Genomic DNA, 23683 nt, shown 5'->3' with positions numbered 1-23683 from the left:
TTCCCTTCCCTTCCCTTCCCTTCCCTTCCCTGTCTTTCCTTCCCCCTCTCTTCCCTTCCCTTCCTCTACCTCCTTCTCCTGTGTCTGTGTGTGTCTCTCTCTCCATTTTTGTCTTCTGGGTAGGGTCTCATGCTAGCTTGCCCCAGGCTGGCCTTAGATCATGACCTGATTTATGGCTTTGTTTTAATGTGGAGCTGGGGTTCGACTCCAAGGCCTTGTGCATGGCAAACACACACTACCACGGAGCCGGAAGCCCTCGCTCCAGACATGGCTTTTCCATGGTATTTGCCACATTGGTTTGAAATAATCACCCCCATTGGACTGTGGACCCCCCCCCCCCAAAGCAGTTGATCTGCGGCATGTTTTCCTACCCTCTAGCACCCAGAGCAGAGCCTGGTACCTAACAGGCACCCAGGGCACAGAGGCGTGTTTGGACTGGAGTGGGAGGCCCTGTTCTCATCCGTACTGGGTCCGGGGTGCCCTCGGCTCTCTGGGTGACTGTGAGAGCAAGGAGTTGAGCTCACCGCCGGGCAGCCTCGCCCCATCTCCTGCGAGTGTTCTTCACAGGCTTGTGCGCTTGCCCTTGGGAGCACTGTGGAAGGAGCCCCAGGGTGGCCGCCATACTCAGGCCTGTGTAGACCGGCCCCCTCCTGCACGTACCCCAATCTGCTGTGGAAAACAGAAGCCCAGAGGGCAGTGAAGCCCAGCTTGGCTGAGGGGCCTGAGTCTGCCGACAGCGCCCAAGGCAGGCTGGGGCCTGTGCCCCCACTGTGGATCAGCGGGGGGGTGGGGGTGGGGATGAGGCATGAGGAACCAGACCCCCTACCTGGATTCATAGCCCCTTTCTCTCTTTACCACCACGGCAGCTGAGGGACACAAGATGTGGTCCCTGGGGCAGGTTTAGCTAAGACAAGCCTCCCTGCTCTTTCTCCTCCCCTTCCCTCCCCTCCCCCCTCTCTTTCCCTTCTCATTTTCCTCTTACATTTATGTATTTGGGGGGGGGGCAGTCGTGGGGCCTGAACTCAGGGCCTAGACTCTGCCCTTGAGCTTCTTTGTGTTCAAGGCTAGTGCTCTAGCCTTGAGCCAGTTGAGCCACAGCGCCAAACGCTTCTGGCTTTTTCGGAGTCGTTTATTGGATAGAAGAGTCTCACAGACATTCCTGCCCTGGCTGGCTTTGAACTGTGATCCTCAGCCTCCTGAGTAGCTAGGATGACAGGCATGGGCCAGTGACATCCAGCATTTTCTTTTTCCTTCCTTCCTTCTTCCCTTCCTTCCTTTTTAAAATCTCCCTACGTAGCACGGTGTCGAACTCCCGATCTTCCCGCCTCTGCATCTGCAGTGCTGGGGTTACAGGTACGAATCACCATGTTTGGCTTTTCAACTTTTAAAAAGTATTTCCAGAAGCGAAGAGCTTGTAGCTCCTGCTTGGAATTCTAGCTACTCAGGAGGCTGAGATCTGAGGACTGAAGTTTGAAGTCCGCAGGGGCAGGGCGGTCTGTGAGACTCGTACCTTCAATTAATCACCCCAAAGCTGGAAGTGAAGCTGTGGCCCAAGTGGTAGAGTGCTAACCTTGAGCCTAAAAGCTAAGGGACAGAGCCCAGGTCCCAGGTTCAAGCCCTGGGATCAGCATGCGTGCACGTGAGTGTGCGCACGCCCACCCACACCATTTTCAAACACAAATGTTGACGGAGGAGTAAAAATATCTTTATTTATTTTTATCATCTAGATGCAGGCGTTTCGCTACATGTTAGCATGTATTCATATTCTAAATTTGTACCCTGGCATTTCATCCCTGGATACTCCAGCATATATCTCTACACCAGAGAAAATGATCACTAATGTGCCTATTAAATCATTTGTGGAATCCAAGTCGAATTCATGTCAATCGTTGCAATTGATCTTTCTTCTCTCACTCCTTTTTTGAGGCTCCCTCCTAAGGTTTAATGCTTGCTAGGCGGAAACTCTCCAGCCTTTTTTGCATGGATTACTTTTGGTTTTTTTTGTGTGTGTTTTTTTTTTGGCCAGTCCTGGGCCTTGGACTCAGGGCCTGAGCACTGTCCCTGGCTTCTTCCCGCTCAAGGCTAGCACTCTGCCACCTGAGCCACAGTGCCCCTTCTGGCTGTTTTCCATATATGTGGTGCTGGGGAATCGAACCCAGAGCTTCATGTGTAGGAGGCAAGCACTCTTGCCACTAGGCCATATTCCTAGCCCCATGCATGGATTACTTTTTAGATAGGGTCCTGCTTCTTGCTTGGGTACACGCTACAGGCCTAGAACCTGACCCACCTATTTCAGGCTTCCCGTTGTTGCTAGGACAACGGGTGTTGGTGGTTCACATCTGTAGGAGGTTAAGATGAGCATCAACATTCAAAGCCAGGCCAGGCAGAAAAAGCTGGTGAGACTCATCTCCAATTAAACCACCAAAAAGCCAGAAGCGGCACTATGGTGGCTCAAAGTGGTATAGTGCTAGCCTTGTGCAAAAGAGCTCAGCGACAGCACCCAGGCTTTGAGTTCAAGCCCCACAACCAAACAAAAAAAATAAATTCTTCACACACACACACACTACACACACATACACAATTCTCATAGAGACATATACTTTTCTTTTTCTGTCAAATAGCTATGTAAGATTTCTACTCAACAATTTACAACCTGCAGCCATTGTGCTGTTATTCTTTCTTAATGTTCACATTGAGCCAAATGTAGCCAAAACAGCTCCTTCGACTTTGAAACACTGGTCTCCCTTCTGCAACACACTGCCCCAATCCCATGTGAGAGCAGCCATTTCTCCAATAAGCCTTCTTCCTTTTAGTGGAGAATCAAGATCTGAGTGCTATGTTGTGAGCATGGATGTGCTATTTCCAATTCAAATTTAACATCAGGGTTTTGTGGGGTTTTTTTTGTTAATTTCTTTGTCTGGAGTGTTGGCGATTTAAGCCAGGACCTTTCATTTTCACATGCTACAACCCCGCCTCCGATTCTTTGGTTTTATTGTTACATTACCTTCCTCTATTATTTTTTGTTTTGCATTTCCTCACTTTCTACACAAAAGGAAGCATATTATATGCACTGTTTTGCACCTTACCTTTTCATTTAGAAATCTTTTCTTTTTGTTGTTGTTCTTTGTGGGTTGTGAGGCTTGAACTCAGGCCCTCGGTACTGGCCCTGAGCTCTTTTGCTCAAGGGTAGCACTCTACCATTTTGAGTCATAGCTCTACTTCCAGTTTTCTGGGGGTTAATTGGAGATAGAAGTTTCACAGACTTTTTTTTTGTTGTTGTTGTTTTTGTTTTTGCCAGGGCTGACTTTGAACTGCAATCCTCAGGTCTTACACTCCTGATTAGCTAGGATTACAGGTGTGAGCCATGGGTGCCTGGCCTGATTTTTCTTTATGGCTCAGTAGCCCTTAAAACATTTTTTTTTCCTGGTTCTGGGGCTTAAACTCAGGGCCAGAGCACTGTCCCTGTCTTCTTTTTGCTCAAGGCTAGCACTCTACCTCTTGAGCCACAGTACCACTTCTGGTTTTTTCTGTTTATGTGGTGCTGGGGAATTGAACCCAGGCCTTCATGGACGCTAGGCAAGCACTCTACTGCTAAGCCACATTCCCAACCTGCTCTATACCACTTGAGCCACAGTGCCACTTGGTTTTCTTCTGAGTTTACAGGAGATAAAAGAAAGTCTCAGGGACTTTCCTGCCCTGGCTGGCTTTGAACCATGATCTTCAGATCTCAGCCTCCTGAGTAGCTAGGATTACAGGTGTAAGTCACCAGACATACACAACAGAAGAGCTGTGCATGATGGCACATACAACTGGAATTCCAGTTACTTAGGAGTAACTGGAATTCCAGTTGCTTGAAGCCTGGGAAACCTAACAAAGATCCTTTTCAAAACAGAAGTACACAGTGAGCAAGAATGGCACCCCCTCCTCCATTTCCATCACTGGGCCCCAGGACTGTAATGCACAGCCAACCTGCCCACCTACTGGTTCTCTCAAACCTAGCCATTCACATTTGAATGATGCAATAGACACAGGGCCACAGACAACTTCAGATGATGAGGACGGTGAATAACCTACCTCCCCTCCCATCTCCCCATTCACCAAAGAACTGTCTTTTTTTTTTTTTTTTGCCAGTCCTGGGGCTTGAACTCAGGGCCTGAGCACTGTCCCTGGCTTCTTTTTGCTCAAGGCTAGCACTCTGCCACTTGAGCCATAGCACCACTTCTGGCTGTTTTCTATATATGTGGTGCTGGGGAATCGAACCCGGGGCTTCATGTATACAAGGCAAGCACTCTTGCTGCTAGGCCATATTCCCAGCCCCAAAGAACTGTCTTATGGCAGGCACCAGCACGTTATGCTTCTGACTGCTGTTTTTGCGTACAAGAACCAGGAGACCTACCGGGTGCTGGTGGCTCATTCCCGCCATCCTAGCTACTCAGGAGGGCCAGAGGTGGAGGACTGTGGTTTGAAGTCAAGAGGATAGCAACGTTTTCAAGACTCCATCTCCAATGAGCCAGCAAAACAGCCCAACTGTAGGCCTGGCTCAAGTGGTAGAGCTGTCAGCTGTGAAATAAAAAAGCCAAGCAAGAGCACGCAGTCCTGAGTTCAAGTCCCAATATGGGCACAAAAGCAAAACAAGAAGACGTAGAAGCAGGAGACACCAGTGGTCTGAGCTCCCGTCTGGGCAGTGAAGTGTTGTAAAGGCAAGAGACTGGTAAGACGAGAGCGTTCAGTGAGGGGTATGCGCCATCGCAAAGGAGCCTGGGAGGAAGGCGAGAGAGAACATTTGAGGCACACAGTGTGGGCTGGGGGGCAGAGGCAGACAGTGAGGGTGGAGAGCTAAGAAACTAGTGGTCTCAGACTAGAGGCGTGGCTCAAGCAGTAGAGCACCAGCCTAGCAAGTGAGCCAAGCAAACCCAAGGCCACGAGTTCAAACCCCAGTACCAGCAAACACTCCAAAACAAACAAAAAGGGCCTCTGGAGCCTGCTTGCATCCCAGGAAGAGCTGGGGTCTGGGAAGGTGGCTCTGTAGGCTGCCTGGAGCTCAGATGTGAATGGGGAGACCGAGGCAGCACACCAAGGAGGTCAGAGCAGTGTGCAGTAAGGGATAAAGGTGTGCACTACAGTGGCAAGAGAGGGAACAGACCAGGTGCTTCTGACCATGACACCACCAGACAGATTTGAACCACAGGAAAGGAGCAGGGCTCGCGGGGGTGGGGGGGGGTGGGGGGGGGAGCCGTAGAAAGCACGGGCAGAGCTGCTGGGCCAGACCCAGTTGGTGCTCCTAGCGCCCGGGACACCCAGACTCCGCAGCCAGCTCTCCAGCTGGATCAAGGAGGGCAGTCATTAGGTTACACTGAAGTTCATTTGGATTAGAACCTCAAGCTGGGTGCCGGTGGCTCACACCTGTACTCCTAGCCACTCAGGAGACTGAGACCTAAGGATCGTAGTTCAAAGCCAGCCTGGGCAGGAAATCCATGAGATTCTTTTTGCCAGTCCTGGGCCTTGGACTCAGGGCCTGAGCACTGTCCCTGGCTTCTTTTTGCTCAAGGCTAGCACTCTGCCACTTGAGCCACAGCGCCACTTCTGGCCTTTTCTATCTATGTGGTGCTGGGGAATCAAACCCAGGGCTTCATGTATACGAGACAAGCACTTTACCACTAGGCCATGTTCCCAGCCCTCCGTGAGATTCTTTATCTCCAAGTAACCACCAAAAAATCCAGAAGTGGCGCTGCGGCTCAAGTGGTAGAGGGCTAGCCTTGAGCAAGAGCTCAGACAGTGCCTAGGCGCAGGCCCAACACCAACCAACCATCCTGCCAACCAAAAACCCCTCAGCCCAGCGCATGGGACTCTCAGCTGTGCCCGACACTCAGGTCCTACTGCTCCAACTGGGAAGCGCATCGCAGGGCCAGGGGTGCCCGGAGAGCAGCAGGCCTGTCAGGGGAGACCCAGGCGGCCCCCATGCACCCCACCAATGAACCCCGATGGAAGGTGATCTTGCCATTGCCAAGTTCTCCTCTCTGGCTGACCTCATGTGGAGTTAGCATCTCTCTTTTGTGCGTCGTTTAAAACAAAAAGAAATGGGATTGGCCAACAACAAACCTTTGCGGACTTCACAGTTCATAACAACTTTAATCGCGCCTGCGCCCTGGCGTCCACCCCCACCCCGTGAGGCGCTATTACCACGATTCCAGAGGAGAGCCCAGACCCGTGCGGGGACTCCAGATGGCACGTTCACTGGGGCTCCTCAGCCCCGCCGCCTTCCAGATCTGTAGGGTCCTTGGCCCCCCAAGGCTGCAGGACAGACTTCACTCGAGCCCTTGTGGGGAGTCACGCATAGCATTTCTCCCCTGCTCCCCCCCCCCCCACCGGCTATAAAATCTGATTAAGGAAAGAGGGACCAAGTGTGACTCCATTTTTATTTTGGGGACCTTGGCAGCTGAAGTGGTCCTATTCCTCAGGTCACAAATGGCACCAGCCACATTCAGGACTGCCTTTCTCAGTGTGCACCGGCCCCGGGGAAGCGGTGGGGGGGGGGGGGGGGCTCTTCACGGCCTGGCTTCCTTCTCTGACACTCGGCCCTTCCGCTGGAAAGGAAAGGGAAGCTGCCAAAAAGCACGAAAGGCCAATGTCCTCTCCGGCCTCTCGGGCTGGCGGCTGGTGCTGCCCAGGGGCTGCTGGCGGGCAGAGATAACCACAGAGGAAGGGTGGGGCGGCCGGGGCCCCCCCAGGAGCCCCGGCCTGGGCAGCGCGGGCGGTGATTCATCCCCTGCCGTGTGGATCCTGCTGGCTGTTGTATGTTGGGGCTTCGGCCGCCAGGCCCCCCACACCTGGCCCCCTCCCTGTGCGGGCCAGGGATATCCCCGCGGCCTAATTCCACAAGCCTGCGCATGCCCCGCAGGAGCTCAGCTGCACCCAGGAGGGGGGAGAGGCCCCTGCTCCCACCTGAGAACTGGCTGGAAGGGGTCAGGGAGACAGCAGGAGTGAGTGGTCCCTTATCCGGGACCCCACCTGTCCATGCCAAGAAGCACTCACGGGGAACCGGCACAGGACGTCCTGGGCCACCCCACTTCCATCCCGAGGCTATCACCCTGGCGGGGGAGGAGGGCACTCGGGCTTCCCAACCGCCCACACGGGGGCTGCGGGCAGGGCCCGCGCACCTGAGATGCCAGATGTAAGAAAGTACGACTTTTAATTGGGCAAAACCCCAAGAGCTGTGTGGCTAGCTGCCGTCCACGGTGCTCCGTGCGTCTGCCATGATGTCCTTCCGGCTGCAATGCCGTGGAGGCTCCCCGGGGCTCCCCTGGGGAGCAGGTCGAGTCTGAAATAGACAAGCGGTGCTCCCAGTGGGCTGCTCCCTGGGCGCCCAGTCCTGGCAAGCCTGGCGTGGCCGGGTCACTGCTTGGCCTTCTTCACAATGGTGCCCACGGCGGAGATGACGGTGGTCTTGGAGCCGGAGGCGCTGGTGGTCACGGTGACGACGGCCGGCAGCGTGGCCGTGGTGGTGAGGATGGGCGGCTGCGCGATGGTCGTCACTGGGATGGCCGAGTCCCACTTGCTCTTCCTCTTCTGGGCGTCTGGAGAGAGCACAGGAGGGAGCAATCAGGCTCAAGAGCACCAGGAGCAGAGCTCTCTCGCTCTCCCTGGAGGCCACAGGTGAGCTCCGAAAGGCAGGGCGCTGGCCTGGGCGCCCCGGGGTGGTCGGTTAGCTGGCGCCCGGCCCAGGCTCCAGGGTCAGTTCTCACACCCCGGACTCAGAGAGCAGCAGTGGCAGGGCTGAGTGGAGGCCCAGTCCCTCCCCCAGCCCAGCCCAGCCCAGGAACCCCCGGCTCTGTGTGGTGCGGCCCTTTCTCTACCTGCGACAGCGGTGCTGGCAGTCGTGGTGGTGGTGGCGGTGGCACTGGTCGTGGTTCCTTTCTTGGTGCCCGTCACAAACTCAATCTGGAGGGGAGAGAGGAGCATGAGGCCGGTGCAGAGCCGCTCCGTCTCCTGTGCCCTTGTCCGCTCCCAGGGGACAGGAGTCTGGACTACACAAAGGAGGCACTGGAACTGCCCCGGCTGGGAACATCTGGGGGAGGGAGAGGCGCCTGAGGAGAGCCTGCACGGGCTTTCCCCCGCAGCGGCTGCGGGGTCACAGGCCTCTGCCCGCGCCCGCCACCCCCACCCGTCACTCTCCTCACATGCCCAGAACCGGCTGGCCAGGCCCCTCCTCCTCACACCCGGGAGGAGGCGGTGCCCCCCGCCCAGGGGAAGGACAGCTCCGGTCCCCAGGTGCTGCAGACACGTCCCTGCAGTAAGCCTGGGGTTTGGAAGGGAGAGGGAAAGAGAGAGAAGGGACATTCAATCAAGGCTTAGGAATGAGAAAGGCGGATCCTCCCCCTGTACCGGCTCCCCACGCTCCTGGCCTGGCTCCCACACGCCGAGGAGTCAGGGCCTCTGAAGGGCCACCAGCGTGTCCAGGTCCTGTGGCTATGACAGCCCCTCTGTGTGTGGGGGTCAAAGCAGTGGCGGGGTGGCGGGGGAGGGGGCAGAACAGCTGCTTCAAGAAAGATCACAGTAGGAGAGCCCAGGGTCCCAACACCCCGCTTTCTCTGGGAGACCGCATCGTAAAGGCACCGCATTCCAGAGCCAAACTGATGCCCCTGAAGTTCCTAGCCCACGTGCAAGAGAAGAAGTGGTACTCGGGGTCCCCTGGCCATCAGACATGGGGCCTAGAGGGATGCACTCGGGCAGGCTACTGAGGTCAGCTCTGCGGGCCAAGAAATGCACGGATCAAAGCAGGCAGGAGTCCCCCCCCCCCCCCCCCCCCAAGGAAACATCTCTCCATTCAGGCCAAGGAGGGGACCAAGGACCCACAGGAGACAAAAGCCAGCGGAGCGGTGGTGGGAGGAAAAGCCAGGCAGATCTTGGAGAGGTAACTCCAAGATATTGGGAACAGTGCAGTGGGGGGCCTGTACAAGCCAGGTCGGGGGGCTGGGCCACAGCAGCCTGCAGAAGGCAGAGGCGCAGCTGGGGCAGCCCAGGCCCAGGCCTCACCGGGCCGTGAGGAGCAGGGGTGGAGAGGAGCCTGGCAGTCCTGGCCCCCAGGAGGACCTGAGCACTCCAAATGCCCCTAGACATCTGCCATTACTTACTTTGGTTCGCTCCTTTTTGGCCTTTTCCAGTTTGTCCATTTCAATTTTCTGTGCCTTGGCTAGAGACAAGATAGGTTAAAGAGCTGGTACAGAAGGAGCCTAGTCCATGAGCCTTGCTGGTTTTTTTGGGTTTTTTTTGGCCAGTTCTGGGGCTTGAGCTCGAAGCCTGAGCACTGTCCTTGGCTTCTTCTTTTTTTTTTTTTTTTAGTTTTTATTATAAAACTGATGTATAGAGAAGTTACAGTTTCATACGTTAGGCATTGGATACATTTCTTGTACTGTTTGTTACCTTGTCCCTCATTCCCCCCTCCCCCCTAATGAATGGAGTTTTTTTTTTGCCAGTCCTGGGGCTTGAACTCAGGGCCTGAGCACTGTCCCTGGCTTCTTCTTGCTCAAGGCTAGCACTCTGCCACTTGAGCCACAGCGCCACTTCTGGCCATTTTTTGTATATGTGGTGCTGGGGAATTGAACCCAGGGCCTCATGTATCCGAGGCAAGCACTCTTGCCACTAGGCAGCTCCTGTCCTTGGCTTCTTTTTGCTCAAGGCTAGCACTTCACACAGCACCACTTGTAGCTTTTTCTGCTTATGTGGTGTTGAGGAATCGAACCCAGGGCTTCATGCAAGCTAGGCAAGCACTCTACTGCTAAGCCACCTTCCCAGCCCCACGCCTTGCATTCTTTTTGGTGGACTGAAGGCTGTCAAGGGCTTAGTACCCCTTTGCATTCAGTGAAATCAAGTGCTGAGCCCTGATGTACGAAGCCGAGGCCTTGAGCCAGGGCCTGGGGCTGCACATTCTGCCCGGAAGAACCAGTCACCCCAAGCTCCAAGGTGAGCTGGATCAGTGGGGTCTCATTTCCTACTAGCAAGAGAGCTAGGAGCCTGAGAGTCTGGTTCAAGTGGCAGAGCGCCAGCCAAGCAAGTAGGCCAAGCAAGTTTGACACTGAGTTCAAATCCTTGTACTGGAGGGGAAAAAAGCTAGAGTTTTGAATTTTACACAGAATGCTAGAGACTAGGTCAAATTAAGTCAAGACAAAATCTATACAGGCCAAATATTCTGACTTTGCTCCCAGCTCTCCATGCCAACCACTCACAGGCACATCCCCGCTGCCTGGGGCATTCTGCCCACACATGCCCGGTCCTTACAGCCTCTGAATCAGAGCTCCAACAGTTTCCTCACTGCGGCCTTCCAAGCCCTTCAGCTAAATTAGGCGACCCTGCCTGAACTCACGACACCCTTTCTCCTCACACTCACGGGTGTGGGAATGACTGATTCAACTATCTGTCTTCTTTGCTATTTCTAAGTCCCGTAAGCCAGGGAAGAGGTCTGTAACGTTCAAGACTGAGTTGTCAGCCTTGACATAGAGGAGATCCTAAGGGCTAGAAATGAGGATCAGGTGTCAAGAGTGCCTGCCTAGCAAGTTTAAGTTCCTGAGTTAAAACTCCAGTACTAGGGGGAAAAAGGAACTGGAGGCATGGCTTAAATGCTAGCCATGAGCCCCCCACCCCCAAAAGACGTACGTGTGTGTGTGTGTGTGTGTGTGTGTGTGTGTGTGTGTGTGTCTGCGGTCCTTAGATCTGAGCCTCCTGAGTAAGGAGGATTACAGGTGAGCCACGGGTGTCTGGAAATATGGATCATCTTGGTCACTGACTAACTGCATGCGCAAGGAAGATGGATGGGGGGTAGAGAAGAAGATGTAAGGAAGGCTGGTTACCTAATGCCTCATAGTAGGAATCTTCAGACCAGCCATGGGGGTCAAACATATCCTGAAAAGCAAGAGGTTACACAGGCTTCAGTCACTAAGAAAGTTCAGGAGACAAGTGACAGAGCACAGGGACACAGATGCCATCCCTTAATTCTAGGCCTGGGGTGGCCAAGAAGCTTGTGAGCAACAATGTACTAGCTCAGGTGCCGACAGTGGTAGTGGCCCATATGTGGGATCTAACTGGTCTGTCAAGGGACCAGGTCTGTCAATGGCATTGCCTTGTTGGACTTATTTCAGAACACAGGAACTCAAATGACAGAGATGGGGCTGGTGTTCCTCAATCAGCACTGCCGCCGCACAGCCCTTCCAATGACTCCTGGTAAGGCGGCAAGCGTGGGAGCCTGGGAGTCCCCAGCACCCGCCAGCCGCAGCGTGAGACGCACCTTTGGGTAGTTGGTTCCCAGCTCGTCAATGGCGCAGAACTGGATCAGTTTCTCGTAGATGCTGAAACGAGATCACAAGCAGTAAGAGGCACTAGTTCCTGGGGCTGAGAAAAGTAAGCTCAGATAGAATGTTGCATGGAAGCTTCCCGATGGGAGGCGGGACTGCACTGCTCTCTACCTTCCCCACGAGATGGACAACTTGTGTGGGGGCCAGGGGGAGGGGCTGAGGGGATGGCTTCTATTTCCTGTAGTACAGACAGGCCCAAGGACACTCAGGCTCATGCCAGGTGACACACACGTATTCCTTCCTCGGGGCATCACTAGTGTGAACACTAGGAGAGAGGAAGACCCAGGCCAGCTCTGTCCCTCAAGCTTCTCTAGATGCAAAATCTACTTTTTAGTAGAATTTGAAGCTCTGACAAGTCATATGCTTTAGGGACAGAGCAGTGACTAGAAGCCAGCAAAACCACCCTGCCTCCAGCCCAGAGCCTTTGGCTGCCACTCCAGACAGGTTTGTGCACCTGGTCTGGGTCTTGCTGATATGCCAGCTAGCAGCTGGCTGTGTCTAATAGGCACTTAGCTAGGAAATCTGGGTGACAGTCCCTTTAGGTTCAGGTGGGCTTGGAGTTGGGTTTTCTTCACCCTATCCATGGGGCTTCCTAGTCCTTTATCCAAATCAGTGGCTCAACCTGTAGATTCGTAGAAAACTCACCTGGGGTTCCGAAATTCTTTCTTCCTTTGGATGATGTAGTTCATATCCATTCCCTCCTTTATCTTTCGCTCATAAAGCTTCTGGATCTTGTCCTGTGAAGGGCAACAGGAGGGTAAGTATGACAGAAGTTCATCTGTCTAGGGTGGGCACCCAGGCTTGTAATCCCAGCCACTCAGGAGGCTGAGATCGGAGGATCATGGTTTGAAGAAAGCCTTGGCTGACAAATCCATGAGGCCTATCTCCAATTAGCCAGAAAACGGGTGGGAGAGGTGTTAATTCCTGAGATCGCAAGTGATATATTGAGCACCAGCTACTAGTGAAAAAGCTAATAAGCCAGAGCTGCAGGTCCTGAGCTCAAGCCCTGGAGCCAGAAAAAAAGAAGAGCTTTTCTCTCACCAAAATTCCCTGACAGATTTTTGAAGAGAACAGAACTACCTGGATCCTTCCAGGCTTACCTGAGGCTGCAGGTGTCCTAAGGGAGGGGGTCCTGCTGGGCTCACAAAGATGACGCCTGGGCTGGATCCCATCCGCGCTGCCCGGGAGCAGCGAACAGGCCCAGGGCAGAGCCACTTCTCAGAAAAGCAGTTTCATCAAGGAGCGGGCGGTGGTGGTGCAAGTCAAGACCCATCTGCAGCACCGCTCACTCTGGGGGCAGTTAGGCACACAGATCCTCTAGAGGACAAACATTTTGGATACACTTCACTGGCAAGTGGTGAGCAGGGCTGGCATTCTCAGGATGCGTCAGGAGAGGCGGCTAAAGCCTCTGCCTCACAGGGCTAAGGAAGCACTGAGGGTCTGTTAATACACTGAACCACCAGGGAGGAGCGAAGCTGAGAATGACAAACTGCTTTCCTCACAGCTATCTCCTCCAGAGTAACAGAGGGAAGCCTTGGCTTTATATAGGAGGCTTGGCGATTGGAAGTGAACCCCCATGTTGTGGCTGACTTGGCTGAGTCTCCAGGACCATCTGATTTGATTCTGCTGTTTGCTCAAATGCCATGTAAAAAGGAGAAGGAATATTCTGAACTCGAGGGCTGAGTGGCTGGTTGTCTGTGCTTGGCAGGTCTTTGGAGTTGTCCTTACAGGCTCAAACTTGTCTGGCAGGGAAGGTAATGAGATCCTGGGAGGGGGGGGTAGGGGAAGATGGGGGGGAGTGAAAGGAGTAGGAGGAAGGGGAGACAGCTCAGCAAAGGGAGGAGACTTCCGCGAAGGGAAGCGAATCTGTGCTGTGCCCCGGTCCTGATGGTGGCCCTCCCCAGATCTGCTGCATTCCTCAGCCCCAAGCCCCATTAGTCATCCATCCATTCCAGCGGCGGCGGTGCCAGGGGCTGGCTGGGTAGCCAGGAGAGCTGGTAGAAACAGTGGGATCAAAGGCAGAGCACAGGGACCGGGTAAACAATTATGTTGCCTTGGGCATCTGCCCTACTGTGAGTCATGGGAATCAACAGAGGGATAAGGAGAAACAAACACAGAGGCTGAAGTGCTAGCCATCCCCAGGGCCTGTCTCCCCAGGAAGTAACTATGTGAACGAACAGCTCAAAATCCTTGGATTTGCAGCAGTGGTACTGACTAGACACTATGAAAATGAACTCTACAACAGGTGGGTGGGGAGAGGCGGGGAAAACTGGGAGAGAGCAGGAGCAAGGGTGACAGTGTCCAAAAAGAAAGGTGCTCCTTACCTGACTTATGGAACTGTAACCCCTCTGTACATCACTTTTATAATAATAATTTTAAAAAATCCTCCCAGGCTGGGAATGTGGCTTAGCAGCAGAATGCCTGCTTAGCATTAATGAAGCCCTGGGTTTGATTCCTCAGTACCACATAGACAGAAAAAAAATGGAAGTGGCATTGTGGCTAGCCTTGAGCACAAAGAAGCCAGGGATAGTGCTCAGGCCCTGAGTTTAAGCCCCAGGACTGGGGAAAAAAATAAAATAAATAAAATAAAAATCCTCGAGATTCCAAAACCTCAGATCAGGTCTGTATGCAAGAAGCTACTGAATTAGCATGATGGGATATGAGTACAGGGATTTTATGCATGTAAATGTGGGGTTTTTGCACTTTGGTAATGTATAATCTGATGGCTCCTCACTACCAGCAAAGTTCTTTCTAACAAAGACGCAGAATCTTTCTCAGCTGGGCTGTAGCTAAAGGGGACGTTACTTTCTCTGTGTGGGCTTAGGACCTCCTGGAGGGCAGGCTGGGGCATCAATGAAGGCAGCACTAGGGAATCCGGTAGGTGTGACAATGGTATCAATTCCTGAGTTCTGGGTAAAGAGAGGTAACCAGGTCTGCAGGCTCTTGCCCATCTGGAAGTTTCTTTCTTTTTCTTTTATCTGTGCCAGTACTGGGGGCTTGAAGTCAGGACTCTGTGCTATCATTTGGCTTTTTTGCTCATGGCTGTGTTCTACACCACTTGAGCCCCATCTCCAGTCTGGCATTTTGCTGGTTAATTGAAGCTAGAGTCTCATGAACGTTTCTGTCCTGGCTGGCTTTGTGAACCCTGATCTTCAGATCTCAGCCCCTGAGCAACTAGGATTACAGGTGTGAGGCACAGGAGCCCCGCTCTATCTGGCAGTTTCCTCAACAGAAGTTTTAGTCCCTTTCCCTGCCGTGGCCTCTTAAGGTCATGACCCAACCAGATACCTAACCCAGGCCACCTATTTGCTACCCAGGCCTTGCTCTTACTTGTAAATGATTAGAACATCTGCCAGGGGGTTCTGGTGGGATCTTGATTTCATCAGGTGACATGTTCCGCACTCTTTCAGAAAAGGAGGCTGTTGAGAAAACAGAGAAAAATGAGTTAGAGGGTTCAGAAGAGGGACAGAAATGGACATAAAACACAAGCGCGTACAATATTCCCCAGGAGGGATTAGCTGTGAAAACAGTGACACGGGGTACTCAGGTGTGGCCTCCTGGAGACAGCTGTCACCTAGGTTGGCCAGATGGAACTAGCCACGTGCCACTGTGGGGAAGAAGTCCAGGTGGAAGGTACAGAAGCAAGCAATAAGTGCTACCGAGTCTCAATGATTAACTTTGAAAACTGTATTTATTTACCATTATTAAGTAGTTGTATAAAGGGGCTCCAATTCCAGAAGTCAGGTATGAATGAGTACAACACATCTTGGTCATTGTTACCCCTTCTTCCCCTGTCCCACCCCCTACCCATGAGTTAAGTAGTTCAATTTGTACATCATGTCCACTGAACATGACTGCATTTGCTCATGGCTCCTCTCTCCACTCCCGTGCCCTCCCCCATGACAGAGCCAGCAATTAACGTTAAGGAAAGAGGGTCCAGTGGTGTGGTGGGAAATGCTTAACCACCCACGTGGCAGGGGAAGAGGAGGAGAATGGTACATAGAATTTGCCCATTCCTGTGGTGGAAATTTTCTTCCTTGGCCAATTGCAAGTCACTGGTGTGAAGTTCCTGAACCCAGGCTGTAAAGAGACATTCCCAGGCAGCTCTGGCATTCTCTGGGGGAGCCCCTGAAATCTCTCTCCTCGGGCTCCAGAAATTAAAGAGTTGTGCCACCCTTCTTGTCTCGGAATGACCTATTTAAGCTTCAGGAGAAACCATGTTCAGAGTTCCCTACGTTTTGGTTCCTAGATGGTTTAAGATGGCTTCTATACAGAGACACTGTTAACTCAGGATCTTTCTAAAATAAACCAGTCAACCCTGTCCTGGCCCATCTCACTTTTGGCAACAGAAGGCCCGATTCTGAGGAGAAGAACCACAACTCCCAAGGCACAATTCCCCTCAGAGATTTGCCCCGCCCACTCCAGCCTCACCCCTTGGCTCCCTCCCTTCCCCATAGCCTCTGGCCACCCTGGTGACCGTGCAGTCCTGCTCGGATCGCTCAGACAATGTGTTATTTGTTGTAAGAGTGGGTCTGTGCTCTCCCGAAACATTCTCTCATGAAAAGGACCATACAATAGCAAACAGTGGATGGAACAGGGTGGGGTGGGAGGAAAGGAAAGAATGAACAAGCTACCGCCATTAACATCCAGCAAGTATTTGCTAGGGACCTACTGTGTGCCAGGTTCAATGCTGACAGCGGCTCTCTGGGGCCAAGTGGCAGTCTGGAGGGCAGAGGCTGGCCTAGCACAGCTTTCCTTGGTCTCCCATCCCAGGACGGGATTTTTTTTTTTTTGAGTCAAGGTCTCACTATGTTGCCCAGGCTGTCCGAAGTTCCTAAGCAGCTCAAGGCAGCTTTTCTGCCTTCTACTCCTGAGTAGATGGGACTGCAAGCATGTACTACTCTACCTGACTGAGGCTGTTTTCTTAGAAGACAAGGTACTGTGACCTCTGCTTAGTTGTACTGTTACTGTGACAAACACAGTATCAAATGAGGCTGGGGACAAAGCCCCGTGACTTCCCCAGTTCAGCTGTTAGGGTCCCCCTGGTGCACATTACAAACACCCTAAGGACGGAGGTCAAGGTCAAGACAGTCTTAGAACATGACTACATGTGCTCTGCCATGAGTGGATGCTTGCTAGACACAAACCCAAGGACACAGCACTGGCTTACCAGTTAGAAGGAGGGCAAGGCGCAGATAATAAGTGATATATCAAGGGTCCTGTGGGTCCCAGACATGACTGTGGCCCAAGGGCAATTTCTAGGCAGGGGAATGTAAGCTTTTCTCAGTGCAGCGCCTTCCTTCCTCCTTCTCACTCTTCATGCACAGGCACCACCCAGCTCTGGCTGGAGTTCAAGCCTCATGCTGACTCTTCCCTTCTTCCCACCCTCGTATGGGCACAGAAGGTCTAGGCTTCAGGCCCAACAGGTTGCAAAGGCCAGCTGAGAGTGGATGCAGCCGGGAAGAGCTGGTCCTGGTTACTGTAGGAGCATCGGCAACAAAAGCATGGAGCCCTGGCAGGCACTGGGCACATAAACAAGGAGGGTTAAGTTCCTTCCCGACTGAGAGCATGCGTGCATGTGATGGGGAGACAAAGAGTACCCTTTGACATTTGCCAGGAAAACTTTTTAGCAAAACAGGGTGTGGCACTGCTGCCATAGCAACCCCACCAGCCTCTGGGGTGTGATGGGAGGAGGGAACCCCTTCTGAGCTAAAAACAAGAGCATTCCTAGGAAGTAACTGAAAAGAATGGAACACATGCAGAAAAGCACGATGAGTTTACTGCACTGAAGTCGAGGGCAAATGTCAGTGATTCTCTTCTCTAATGCAGAGCACACCAGCCCCAGGGATCGTGCAGCCAGGCAGGAAGTCATCTTCCTGGGAAATACATTAAGCAGTGTGTCCACAGACCTCCGGGGGTAGTGCCTGCGTCTGTGCTGGGTCTGGTGGGGTGACCTAGCTCGAGCACTCCTCGCACATGCCTACAGCAGTAAACATCCACAGTAGCCACGGCTGCCAGGGAGGAAGCAAAGCAGGGCCGTCAGTCCCACGGGCTTATGGAATGGCAGGGAAGGAGCAAAATAAGCAATTCGTGGGGCCAGAGAAGTAGAGCTGTGGCTCAAGTGGTAGCGGGCTAGCCTTGAGCAAAAACAAAACAAAACTCAGGGACACTGCCTAGGCCCTGAGTTCAAGCCCTAGGACCAGCACTAAATAAATAAAAAAATAAAAATAGGAGGGTTAGAGGCTGTAGGTCTAGAGATACAGAACTTAACTGATTGGCACATGTGAAGTTCTTTGTTCAACTCTTAGTACCACAAAACCATCACCAAAACAAGATAAAGAACATGATCCAACTGTGCACCAAAGGTTTATGCCTGTAGTCCTACTCAGTAGTCTGAGATTTGGAGGATCACAGTTTGAGGTCAGCCAAAGCAGCGAAGTTGACCAGATTCTATTTAAAAAACAAACCACCACCACTACCACCAAAATTTAAAAAACAGGGCTGGGGATATGGCCTAGTGGCAAGAGTGCTTGCCTTGTATACATGAGGCCCTGGGTTCAATTCCCCAGTACCATATATACAGAAAAAAAATGGCCAGAAATGGCGCTGTGGCTCAAGTGGCAGAGTGCTAGCCTTGAGCAAAAAAAAAAAAAAAAAGAAGCCAGGGACAGTGCTCAGGCCGAGCCCAAGCCCCAGGACTGGCAAAAAAAATAAAAAATAAAAACAAACAAACAACTCCCCCAAGCAAACAACCCCCCCAAACAAAAACCAGGGCTAGAAACATGGCTCAAGTGGTGAAGAGCAAAAACATTTAAAAAAGTGCTCAATATTATGAATAGAATATCTAAAGCATCATGCCAAGTAAAGCAAGCTAGACAGGAAAAATCAGATCTTGTTTGTACAGGAGGGTGACTTGCTCCCTGAAGGGACACTGGCAAGGCCTGAAGATTGGTTTTGGTAGTTCATCTGGGGGAGGAAGAGAGAACTGCCTCCAGTGACTAGTGGGGAGAGAGGAACTCTGCTGCTCAACATCCCCACAGGAGGGAATGGTCCAGTCCAAACTTCAGCAGATCCCCATTTATATATGAAATGCTGGAAAAGGCAAATCTTTCATGAAGAACAGATTCCTTTTCATCTGAGGCTGAGGGAAGAAACCATGTGCAGATGCAAGCGGAACACAAGGAATATCTGGAGGGAATGGAAGCCCTGTGCCTCACAATCACCGGAGGGCCAACGCAACCATACCCATCTGCCCAAACTCATCAGATGTTATACTTAAAAAGTATCAAGTTTTACTCTGTAAATGATACCTCAATAAGGCTCACAGAGCAAAGCTGCCAAGCTGGCTATGGAAGAAAACGGCAACAGCGGTGTGTATGTGTGTGGGGGGGTGTCACTGCCTGTACACATTCCACCACGTGCCTGATACTGCGGATGACAGTGGGGGAGGAGGCATCTCCATGTGGTTCATGGACAGGCTGAACACCCCCCCCCCCACCCCCGCCAGGCCCAAACTTTCTGAGTAAGAGTCTGGATCTGATGGAACTTGGAAGAGAAAAGGTAGCAGCTCCACTACCCCTCACACCCAGCGTAGGTCCTGGTTGCCTCCTCTGCCCTCCAAGCCAAACAGTCACAACCATCTACTGTTCTATTTTCTAAAGGGCTAACTCTAGGGTTTAGGGAAACCCTGTTTTTCTTGTTGTGACGGTCCTGGGGCTAAACTCAGGGTCTGGGCACTGTCCTTGAGCTTTTGTGCTCAAGGCTAGCGTGCTACCACTTGAGCCACAGCTCCATTTCCAGCTTTTTGGTGGTTAATTGGAGATAAGAATCTCAAGAATTCACTGCCTGAGTTGGCTTCAAACCATCTCGGATCTCGCGTGAGCCACTGTTGCCCAGTAAACGCTAGTCTAATAAGATTTGAAAGACTCAAACTCCCATTTATCAAAGAACCCAGGAACCAAGGCAGAATCCTGCTAAGGGCTTGGGCTGCTTGATTCTTATCCAATGTGTTCTATGAAAACAGAATTTCAGGGCCAGGGCTTGGCTCAAGTGGTAGTGCTTACTTTAGCAAGTACAAGGCCCTGGGTTCCAACCTCAACCTTCTCCCCCCACTTCCCCAGTTTGAACTCAGGACCTTGTGCTTGCTCTACCTTGTACCTTTGCTCTACCATTGAGCCACACCTTTAGCCCTAACTTGGAGTCCTTTACAAAGGGAAAAGGAATGGGCTCCTACCTCCCACTCTGAGAAAAAGGGTTCTGCTTGAAGGAAGGGCAGATGGGAGGGATGGCAGAGGAGCACATCCAGGCCAAGTCTCTGGGTTATGAACCTCCAGGGTTAGAATGAGCCTCGAATGTCAATATGAATTCGGGCTCTGGGGGGGGGGGGGCGGGGATGCCCTTTGGAAGCAAAACCAAAGCAAGCAGGAACCCACTTTCCATGCCCAAATAAAGAAGGTCTTTCTTGTTGTTGTTTCTGGCTTTTTTTTTTTGGGGGGGGGTAGTTAATTGGATATGAGTCTCATGGTCTTTCCTTCCTGGGCTATCTTTGAATTGCGATCCTCAGATCTCAGCCTCCTGTGTAGCTAGGAGTACAGGTGTGACCCAGCGGCACCCTGTCTTTTTAAAAGGATTAACAGGCTGGGGTTGTGGATGGATAGTTTTTCAGAAGTGGCTCTGCCCCTCCCAAGTCCACAGGGGCCCCAGCCATGAGGGCTGTGAAGGCATGTTTCTGCCTTTGGATAAGGCTAAGGGCCAGCATAACAACATGAAATGCTGGTGGAATGGAGAGAGGAGGCACAAAGGCAGCCTGGCCCAGAGCACAAGTGGAAGAAACAATGACCTTTCTGGTTGAAGGGGATCCCGAACTTGACAACACTGGCAACTGACCAAAGCCCCATAAAATGCACCACAAATGTGATTTTTAAAGAACTGTTGCCTGAGGCTCTCACCCAGGAAATGTCAAAGGCCCCAGGAGGGGGTGTGAAGCAGGGGTGATCCCAGCAGAGATGCTCCAGGGCTGGAGGCCTGGCCTGGCCAGAAGCCAGCTTGTTTAGTGTTCCCCTAAACACTTACCAACTAATTCCTGGGGATCTCGCTTCTCTGCTTCTGTATTATCCTGTAAGAGAGACACACACAGAGGTAAAATTGGGGTCTTGAGCCATAGCTCCTCTTTGAAATACCTAGGGGTTTTACAGAAGAGGGAAAAGCTCCAGCACACGAATACTGGGCAGTGAGCAGTGCTTTAGGACCCCAGGCAGCTCCCTACCCGTGCTCTCTCATCACAGCAACTGCCATGCGCTGGACTCTCAGGGAAGTCCTCCCGAATTCACGGCCTCCAGCAGGGAGCAGTGCCCACCCACACTGAAGACAACCCACCAAGAGGAATCCTGCCCTGGCCACCTGGGTGAGCTCTAGCCTACCTGCTACTCCCTCGGGTCAAGCACGCTGGTCCAAATGCAGCAGACCTCAGGGCTCCAGTTACCTCCTCCTCCTCAGCCTGACCAGAGCTCCAGACACCACTGTCCCCATCCCTGGGGTGGGGATCGCTTCCAGGGGCTCCACCGTAACAACCAACTCCCAAGACTAAGACTCAAACGGACTGCTTGTGGCCCTGTAATGTGAGTCTCCTTATTTTCAGTTTAAGAAGAGAGGGGAGAGAAGGGGAGATTTTATCCTAAAGATAAAGGGGCAGCTCAGGAACTCCACAGCATGCCTTTCGTAAGTAACCGGCAGGGTCTGGGAAAGGTGTCTCCTTCCCCCACTGGAGGCGACCTCTCCCTGGCTCTGGGCTCTCTTTACATTGGCTTTATATTTTCTCCTAAGAAAAACCTTTTCCGATACTTAATGCAAACACTATTCCACGCCAGTTATTTCCTTCCACATGTCCTGCAAAAACCTAAACACAAAAGCTTCTTATCAGATGTCTTATTTCACTGCTCCCCAGTGAATGGCTCACCTAAACCAGACCACATGGCCTCTGCCGTCCCAAAGGGCAAGAGCACACACTTGCTTCCCTCACTCCCAGTAAGATCAGGGCTCCCAAGTGCCACTACAAGCGACTGATCAAAGCGTAGCAGCCGAGCTCCTCGAAAGGCATCGGATCTCATTTCCTTTCCCTTTGCTTAGTGAGGGAGGAGATAAGCCAGTAACAACCTACAAGATCTTCCCGTGAAAACAGTCTCTGGCCTCCATGTGCACAAGGAAATGCTACACCAAACTATGTCTCAGAAGGCAAGATGTGTGGAGGGTTACCAAATGCTGCTCTCCCAAGCTATGGCCCCATGAAAAGACCAGGACCTCTTCCCCCCAAAAGTGCCTCCTGATTCAGAGATAGGCCCAAATCCTTTCTCTTCTGAACACTGTGGCTATTCATTCAAACTCCTGGGGTCCATGCTGAAGCCAGGCTGCTTAGCAACCTGCCCCCTGTCAATCAGGTGGGTAAAGAGGAGGCTCAACTGGGTTGGAGTAGAGGAGGGCAGAGAAGGGCCTGGAAGATTGTCAAGTTCAAGCTGCAGAGACAGTGCCAGTCTCTCAGGGGCCCAACACCAATCTCTTTGTAGCGGTGACTCTGGAGAAACTAATATTAAAGGGAGTGTCAGCAACAAAATGTAGGACGGTAATATTTTCTTTCTTTTTAGGGGGAGAATTATTTTTTTTAATTGTCTTTAAATAGTTCACAAAGAGATCTCAATTCAACATGATAGTCTGTGACACAATGCATCTTGGTCAATGTCACCATTTTCTGTGAAATTTTCTTCATTTTTCTTTCTGGGGGACAGCTTTCTAGGTGCTAATTGTAGAAAATAGATACTTGTGTATATTGTATCTCCCCCAATCAGCCAGTCATACAGGGGACTGACTGGCCTCCGAACGCTAACGGGCCAAAGTTGCATGTTCCATGGCTCTGTACTCAGCTAGCCCTCCTCCATGGGTAGAAATGCAGAACAGCAGGAGGCCTGCTAACCACTGGACTTCTAATCCAGTGCCCACTGCAGAGCCACAGGAAGTTGGCCACTAAACATGTCATGTTTCTTCAAAGGGAAAAACAATACTTGATACTTCAGGAGCTCTCTGGTTATAGTAAGAAGCCAAGAACTTCCCTGTGGCTTCTTGCTGCTTGTGACAGTGGAGCTGGAAGGGGACTAGGTGTATATGATGAGGAAGGGTCACAAGGGTCTGGCCAGCTTAGCTGAGGTTTAGTCATATCTCTGGAAGAAAAGATACCATGCATCAGCTAGGCACTTGTGGCTCATGCCTGTCATCCTACATACTCAGGAGGCTGAGATCTGAGGATTGCAGTTCGAAGCCAGCCCAGGTAGGAAAATCCATGAGACTCTTATCTCCAATAAACTGATCAGGTTTTAAAGCCGGAAGTGGTGCTGTGGCCCAAAGAGCAGAGTGCCAGTCTTGAGCAAAAGAAGATCAGAGACAGTGCCTAGGCCCTGAATTCAAGCCTCAGGACAGGCACAAAAAAAGAAGGGGGCATAAATTCACCAATGATCCTGAACAGCCTTGAAGCTGTCCAAAGCAATGAGCTTCAGAAAATGGCCAGAGGGGGAAGAGAAGGTGGAAGAAAAATGAGGGAGGGGATAACAAGTATGACAAGAAATGTACTGACTACCTTATGTATGTAACTGTAACCCTTCTGCTATACATCACTTTGCCAATAAAATTATAGTTAAGAAAAGAAAATGGCCAGACATGTTACCCACAGTCCACTAGGAAGACCGTGGGGAGTCCAACAGGTGGCCACAACTGCCATGTTTTGGAAGGCCATTCAACCATGAGACTGCTGAGCCCCAGTGACTGTGCCGGTGTACTGCGCTGCTTCTCAAGACAATACTGTTCTCTGGCTCCTAGAGGTGCCAGCTGTGCCAGAGGAGCCTCACTGAACACCTACCCGCAGCATGAGGAAGTGAAGGGCAAGGGCATCAGCGCTTGCTCTTCATTTGCATTGAGGTGGGTCCAAACAGCCCAGAGACACTTTGTAGCTCAGTGCTATGGTACATGCCAAACACGAAAGACCCTGGTTTGATCCTCAGCACCATAACCTCCATCAAACCCACAAGAACAAAGATGAGACCAATGAGACCAGCTGTCTACGGAAACAAGTTTCAACGGAAGCAGCTTTTCTTCTGGCCATAGCAACAGAAGCCCAGAAGGACCTCAGCTACCAGTGGCAGGGAGAGCAGAACTGGGAGGGAGCAGTGTCTCATCAGAAAACAAAGCCCCAAGCGGTTATATGTGTGCACCCCGCCCCCCCCAACTCAAAGACCTAGAGAGAGAGAGAGAGACATCCTTCTACTGATCATGCAAAACGCTATGAACTTTTTGGCTAG

General features: G+C 52.0%; 1 protein-coding gene across 2 annotated transcripts in view; it reads right to left on the bottom strand.

Moving 5' to 3' along the window:
* Positions 1-6397: 6397 nt before the first annotated feature.
* LOC125365696 (SAP30 binding protein) overlaps positions 6398-23683 on the bottom strand; it is a 33824-nt gene continuing 16538 nt past the window's right edge. Inside the window, exons 4-12 of one of the 2 annotated variants that reach the window (XR_007213735.1) lie at positions 20418-20460; positions 14676-14764; positions 11991-12082; positions 11279-11339; positions 10845-10896; positions 9132-9190; positions 7854-7938; positions 7158-7574; positions 6398-6584 (exon numbers count right to left, since the gene is read on the bottom strand). Coding sequence is in view for 1 of the 2 variants with exons in the window: in XM_048365928.1 (XP_048221885.1) it covers positions 7393-7574; positions 7854-7938; positions 9132-9190; positions 10845-10896; positions 11279-11339; positions 11991-12082; positions 14676-14764; positions 20418-20460 (663 nt within the window). In the remaining variant the exon portion in view is untranslated. Of the gene's footprint in view, positions 7575-7853; positions 7939-9131; positions 9191-10844; positions 10897-11278; positions 11340-11990; positions 12083-14675; positions 14765-20417; positions 20461-23683 lie in introns of both variants that reach the window. The other variant, XM_048365928.1, reaches the window with a different exon arrangement.

This window comes from Perognathus longimembris, chromosome 17 (assembly GCF_023159225.1).
Source record: "Perognathus longimembris pacificus isolate PPM17 chromosome 17, ASM2315922v1, whole genome shotgun sequence".
Taxonomy (NCBI): Eukaryota; Metazoa; Chordata; class Mammalia; order Rodentia; family Heteromyidae; genus Perognathus; species Perognathus longimembris.
This window is presented reverse-complemented; position numbering and strand designations above follow the sequence as displayed.